General features: G+C 45.3%; 1 protein-coding gene across 1 annotated transcript; it reads right to left on the bottom strand.

Moving 5' to 3' along the window:
- Positions 1 to 4923: 4923 nt before the first annotated feature.
- On the bottom strand, positions 4924 to 7159 carry MS3_00000752 (uncharacterized protein). The gene has a single exon (XM_051208398.1). The coding sequence runs from the start codon at positions 6865 to 6867 to the stop codon at positions 6205 to 6207; it is 663 nt and encodes a 220-aa protein (XP_051064185.1). The 5' UTR covers positions 6868 to 7159; the 3' UTR covers positions 4924 to 6204.
- Positions 7160 to 7602: the final 443 nt, after the last annotated feature.

Below are 7602 nucleotides of genomic sequence, written 5' to 3'. Positions count from 1 at the left end.
GAAGTTTGCTAGACACCGAATCGAGGTACAGCACATTCGGTAGGGAACTCCTAGATATGTATTGTGCTGTACGACATTTTCAACACCACATCGAAGGTCGTGAACTCACTCTTTTCACTGACCATAAACCACTCACATACTCTTTAGGCTCTCCTTCAGACGAGTACTCTCCCCGTGAGTATCGACAACTGGACTACATTTCGCAGTTTACTTCAGATATTCAACACATCTCTGGAGCAAACAATGTAGTTGCAGACGCCTTATCTCGCATAACCTCCTTGGACAGTTTACAGGGGATTGACCTTCTTAAACTCGCCCAGCTTCAAAAAGACACTGATCTTCAGCACGAGTTATCGTCTACAACTTTCAAGCCACGCATCAAGCAGATGGGAACAGGTGAGAAAACCTTGCTGTGTGACACATCTACAGGTAGGGATCGCCCAATCGTACCGAAACTCTATCGATGCAACGTTTTCAATACGTTGCGCAAACGTTCTCATCCAGGTGTTCGTGCAACCATCAAGCTTATAGCAGAACGGTTTTGCTGGCCTGGCATGAATAAAGACGTGAGGGAGTGGGCACGCTCCCGTGTAAGCTGTCAAAAATCTAAGGTTATCAGACACAATGAATGTCCATTAGGCTCATTTAAAACTCCAGATGCTCGTTTCGACCATGTTCATCTGGATTTGGTAGGACCTTTACCAGATTCAAATGGATACTCTTACTTCTTAATCTGTGTAGACCGTTTCACTCGATGGCCAGAAGTAGTACCTATCAAGGACATCACTGCTGAAACAGTGGCTTGCGCCTTCGTCGAACGATGGGTAGCAAACTTCAGCTGCCCTTCAACCATCACTACAGACCGCGGACGTCAGTTCGAATCTGAACTTTTCCGTTCTATGGCCACACTTTTAGGAAGCACTCCATTCCGAACGACCGCCTAGCACCCACAAGCAAACGGGTTGGTAGAACATTTTCAACGACAACTAAAAGCTTCACTATCAGCTACAAACGTTTCACAGTGGACCGACGCTCTTCCACTCATTTTACTAGGTATCCGCAATGCATTGAAAGCTGACATTGGATACACTGCGGCTCAACTCGTTTATGGAACGAAACTTCGACTTCCAGGAAAATTCGTGGATCGTTCATCTTCGTCAATGAACATGGATCTAACATCCTACACGAGCAGGCTTACAAACGAAATGCGTTCAGTTAAACCTGTTTCCACTCGGCCTCAATCAACTGATGTATTCGTTCAACCTGACTTACGATATAGTACATACGTTTTCGTACGTCGAGACTCGCATCGACGACCTTTCGAATCAGGAAAAAAAGAAGGACCTTCCAAAGTTCTTCAACGCGAACCGAAGTACTATATAATCGATGAGAACGGAACCAACGATAGCATCAGCATCGATCGCCTCAAAGCAGCGTATTTAGAAGGAAATCCTATCCACGTCTGTTTTCCTTCGGTGCAATCGAACGACACGACTCCGACACTTATAATACTTCATCCGACAACCAACTTACACGATGATACTTCGACAGTAGCTGAAAATGAACTTAAAACAACGCGTTCTGAGAGAAGAGTAAGATTTTCAAAACGTTCCAATGACTATCGCACGTAAGACACTAGTTAACATTTTGCTTCATCTCGACTTACCATGGCATTATATATAGTATAAAAAAGCCCAATTTTTATATGCTTATATTTGTATATATTTATTATTTGGTAAATATGTATGTTAAAAAATTTTTTAAAAAAGAAACAACAAAAAATCATTTTATAAAAATCGCTCTTACGCAATTTTCCTTTTTTCGTTCACTTTGTATCTTAAAGTGCGTACGAGTTTATTCCGACATGCACTTACATATTCTGGAAAAGACGATGAAAAGAACGACGAACCAGAATTTCCATTGGACGTTATTTTTCTCACTATATTGTACTTCATGGTCCCTTATAGTAAGAAAGGACGACCAGACGCAGCTACACCTAGCAAGCTATCAGAAGAGTGTTTACTAACGACAAACTCGTTGGGTTTAAACTTCTGGCTGGCCACGTCTTAGGGTCATCACTACCCCACTAGGGGAGGAGTGATCTGTATGGGTAAATAAGTCCCCAAGATAAATAGCTCTGTAAGTTTCCGACATTGGATGCTAACCACATTAGTTTTAATGGACTCACCTAGCTGAAGGCACTCGGCCATACATCCGCACCAGATCACGAGTAGGAACGCCGTGCCCAACAACCCTTGCAATCGATAGCCAGGTTAGATCAGACGATCCTCGATATATTGATAGACTATCAAGTATATCTTCGAACCTCCTCGCTTCTGTCTTTTGATTTCACTTGGTGGTTACGATTCATATTAGGTGTTACTGTTTAAAGCATTTACAAACTCCGAATACCAGTGGTATGTTCAGTTGTTTTGTTCCACTTGTTTATATCATGAATGAATTGATAATAACTAACCACTCTCTAAAGGGTGCTGCTGGACCCAATCCCGGATAAAGGAGAAGGGTCGGTCATGGGGTTAGCGACCATATCCTGTATAAAAATAACTCACTAAAAAGCCGCTAATCAGAAAAAACAATTCACACCAACACGGTATTCCCTAGTATTATCTTTATGTAAACATTTAATACTGTCATCAGTCTTATCACGACTGGTGTCTAAATTCGAAGACTGATTTACACTGACATTTGAATGAATAATTTGTGAATAACCTTTACGTCTATCATATTCATTGTTGTCATTTATGAATATTTTCTCTAGTGTTCGAGAACTTTCTTCTCTTGCTTTACCAACACTTTGACAGTTTTGGTTCGCCAAAAATTGAGATAGTAATGGACAAGTTCCTATACCATCAGGGGCGTGAAGTGTTAAAAGTTATGAATGTAATAAACGTCGGATGTTCTATTTGTATCCAGTGAAGAAATGTCAGATTTTTGAGAGAATAACATATCTGAAGTAATAAGATCAACGTGATTTGACCGCGATATGGTAACTGTATTAGTCTTCAGTTCAAGTCTATACACAATATCATACGATAACTGTACAAACTACTTCATATTATGTTGTGAAGTCTGTGAATTTGAATTCAACATGTCTGTTGATTATGTACAGTTTACATTGATATTCATGGAATATTTCAAACTGCAATACTTTAAACAATATACTGTGGTGTGTGCTACTGACGTCGATAGCTATAACTAGTATGCATCGTTAGTAGAAAGTGAATTGCCCTGTAAGATCCATTTTGAGTGTTTTCTGTGTGATAATCCCTTCATGTATACACTTGCAGTTTGTTCCTATTGATTCTTTGAGCTGTACATTTGGTTAGTATTTCTGATTTCATTTAAGTTGGCATTATTTGTATTTTATTAGTCGTTATTTTTCTTACGGTTTCACTGAGTTTCCATGTTTCTTCCCGTTTTCCCTTTATGATGTTTTACATAATATTTACTCTTGGCGGCAGACATACTGGTTTGTTCCTCTTTTTGATTATGTAGCTTGTATTAACCGGAATTGTGCATTTTTTCTGTGAATTGAAGCACTCTAACAGAACTGGAAACACTGTCATAAATCAACCATATATTATCTTTTGGACGAATCTGCGTGGTACGAAGTGACCTACATATACTAGTAGAGTGCGATTGATTTAATGGAAACAATCATTATTATAACCAATTGTACCAGTGATTGCTTTACTATGCTCGTCTGTTTAAATGTACTAAAGACAGTCACATTACTACTCCATTACTTTTCCGTGGATTGTGACCTCGTACGTTCGTACTCTTGCCCTCTGATTCCACTTGTACTCCTTTTGGCACGGTCTCGGTATTCGTTCGATACCACGAGATCGCCAACCAAATAAATCTGGTTACGCTCCATCTTCGCCTTCTGATTTACTTGGCACGTGTTTCTTGGTAGCGGTGTTCATAGTCAATTTCGACCCGACACCACGCTACAATTGGTGACGGAAGTTCTGGAACACGCCTCAACCTCTGGTCAAATCTTCCAAACAAGCCGATTCGGTGAGTCTATAGTTTATCTATCCACGTCTGTCGTATATTTTCATATTATCGTTTATTATTTAATATACACGACATGACGGATAGCGACAAGAATAGTACTAATATCATAGACTCAGACGTACAGGCCATCCACTTTCGACCTGTATCATTCATTCCCCACGACCCAGAGGTTTGGTTTGCTGCATTAGAGTCTCAGTTCGAGACTCGTCGCATTACGAGCCAAAGGCAAAAGTACGCCTTCGCTCTCGAATCACTACCCGGGGACCATATAGTAACTGTACGTGAGGTTGTCCTCAATTCCAATGTACCTAATGCTTACGATCGCCTCAGAGGCAATTCTCAGACATATCCTCCCATCGAGGGAGGAACGATTGAGGACATTGTTAGCACGTCACCTTCTGGGTGATGCTAAACCAAGCCACCACCTCATGCACCTACAATCTCTTGCAGGACCAAGAACAGCTGACTCGGAAATAGTCAAAGAATTGTGGCTCGAGTCATTACCGGCTCACATCCAACCTACCGTAACAGTCCTGCTCGAGGACGCACCACTTCATCAGGTAGCCCTCATAGCAGACAAAATTTTAGCGAGGACTAGTAACAGATACAGCTATATAATTGCCTCAACGGCACGTCCCAAAGTAGACATGGACGCCGGTAATTCCTCGGCTCAAGGTGATAGGAGCAGGTGTGTTCACACACGTCTTAATTTTCGAGACCGTCGTAACATACCCCAACCCTACGTCCCCGAGCTCGTTCACGTTCCCGCAAAGCCGTCATCACTCGCCCAACCAGGGCATCTCCCAAGCCACGCCGAAAGGCGGCTTCGGAAGCGAGTGAAGGCTGGTGCTGGTTCCATCGGTCCTTCGGGTCTGGCGCCCTCCATTGTCGAGCCCCGTGCTCATACAAGGCGGGAAACTCCAAAGCCGGCGAGTATAAGCGGTCGTACTCGCCGGCCCTTCCCCCAGGTTGACCGTTTATTCTATGTGCACGATCACCGCACAAACGCTAGGTACCTAGTGGACTTTCACGACTGACCGAGGGCAACAATTCGAGTCCACATTATTCTCATTACTGACCCGGCTGCTTGGTACGGAATGCATACGCACTACCACCTACCACCCAGCTTCAAATGGTTTAGTTTAACGGTTTCACCGCCAACTTATAAGTGCTCTGCGAGCACACGAAAACGACAATTGGTACGAAACCTTGCCGCTGGTCCTCTTAGGTATCAGAACGAGCTTAAAGGCAGATATCCAATGTTCCGCCGCTGAACTTGTATACGGCATGACATTGCGTCTGCCCGGAGAATTCTCCACACCACGGAGCAGACCTAATTTCGCTAAATCAGACAACGTCCATCGACTGTCTGCATTTATGCGAACACTGTCTCCGTTGTCAACTCGTATACAGCATCGACAGGTCGCTCTCCCTTGAGAGTTATCTACCTGTTTACATGTTTTTGTACGAGTAGATTCGGTACGCAAACCTTTGCAACAGCCTTACGAAGGCCCTTTTCACGTGATCGCTCGTCACGAAAAGACATTCAAGGTTGATCGACGCGGCCGCGTCGAGATCGTCAGCATTGATCGTCTCAAACCAGCACACGTCGATGACAGTGCCCTACCCGGTAACTTGAGACTCAATGCTAGGCCCATCAAACCTATTAGCGGGATCCTTACATCTACTTCAGGTCCCACGCTAGATACATCAGAGGCCTCATTCTCACGTCCCGGTCAACAGCACATGTCATCTGCACCATCTACGGACGAAAGTTTAGTCTCATGTCCAGATCAGCAGACCACGCCGCCCTTGGCTTCAGATGAGATTGCAGGCTCAACAGGTACGAACGAGACTACCGTCTCACGTTCTGTTCGCCGAGTACGCTTTCGCGACTAGCCGTACAACCAACAACGGATACGGTGTAGGACTATTCCTACACTACATGCATGCTACACTTTTCTCTTTTTTGGTTCTTTTATATCCCGAGCCCACGCCGCCGACCATCGCCCGTTCGGTATCGTCGACTTCAGTCAACCTTGGCGAAAGCTGGCCTGATCACCCACGCTCTTGTCAACGCACTCAGTCGATATTATGGTTTCGAATATTTGGCATACGTATGGTCTCAAACCTGGTTGTCATGGTCGCTTCCGGTTTCTTGGCTCAACGTGGTGAGTAGCGGTCAGGCTTGGTATTCAAGGCATAGGCTAGGGGCTTGTGGTCGGTGAATAAGATGAATTGACGTCCTTCTACTGCGTGCCGGAAATGTTTGATGGCGCAGTAGGCTGCTAGCAGCTCGCGACCAAAAGCGCTATATCTCGTCTCTGTGGGAGTAAGGCGTCGTGAGAAAAATTCCAGAGGTTGCCAGCTTCCGGAGATGTTCTGTTGCATAACGGCTCCCATGGCAAAATTCGATGCATCAACCGCTATGCTAAGCGTGGCTGATGGGTTTGGACGCGCGAGGAGTGTAACTTGAGCCAGAGCCGTTTTGATCTCTGAAAACGAGGTACGTGCGGTATCGTTCAATTCTAATTTGCGTGGATTACCGCGAAGTAAGTCGGTTGATGGTCGTAACCGTTCTGCCGCGTGTGGGATGAAACGTCGGTAGAAGTTAACCAACCCGAGAAATGCCTTCAGTTCCTTGAGTGAGGACGGCACGTTGTACTCTCTTATTACACGCACTTTATCCTCACAAGGTGGTCCACGGGTGACTATGTGGTGTACTACACGGTTGGTCACCGATGGACTCTCTTCGAGTGGCTTAGTTAATGTGGGGAATTTCTCGAATAAAGCGTGGAATTTATCGTCACGCGAATAAAGGTGCATAGGATTCGGTACGCATTCGTGTGGGCTTAGCAGCCCATGAATTTACTGTTCGACGAAGTATCAATTGGCTGCAGCCTACGTGAATCGACTAGCAATTCATATTGCTGTAGGAAATCAATATCTAGTATGGCTGTGGGAACATCGGCAATGATGAACGTCCACAGATACCGTCGTCAATTGCCCAGGTTGACCGCGAGTCGCTGTGTACCGTAGGTAGGAATGGTTGATCCATTCGCGGCGCGTAGTCGAAGCATTGTAGCTTGTGGCTTGCTGGTACCACGTGGTACGTCAGAAATTCGGACCCCAGTGTCCACTAGGTACCTAGCGTTTGTGCGGTGATCGTGCACATAGAATAAACGGTCAACCTGGGGGAAGGGCCGGCGAGTACGACCGCTTATACTCGCCGGCTTTGGAGTTTCCCGCCTTGTATGAGCACGGGGCTCGACAATGGAGGGCGCCAGACCCGAAGGACCGATGGAACCAGCACCAGCCTTCACTCGCTTCCGAAGCCGCCTTTCGGCGTGGCTTGGGAGATGCCCTGGTTGGGCGAGTGATGACGGCTTTGCGGGAACGTGAACGAGCTCGGGGGACGTAGGGTTGGGGTATGTTACGACGGTCTCGAAAATTAAGACGTGTGTGAACACACCTGCTCCTATCACCTTGAGCCGAGGAATTACCGGCGTCCATGTCTACTTTGGGACGTGCCGTTGAGGCAATTATATAGCTGTATCTGTT

Source organism: Schistosoma haematobium, chromosome 7 (genome assembly GCF_000699445.3).
Source record: "Schistosoma haematobium chromosome 7, whole genome shotgun sequence".
In the NCBI taxonomy this organism is placed as follows: Eukaryota; Metazoa; Platyhelminthes; class Trematoda; order Strigeidida; family Schistosomatidae; genus Schistosoma; species Schistosoma haematobium.
This window is presented reverse-complemented; position numbering and strand designations above follow the sequence as displayed.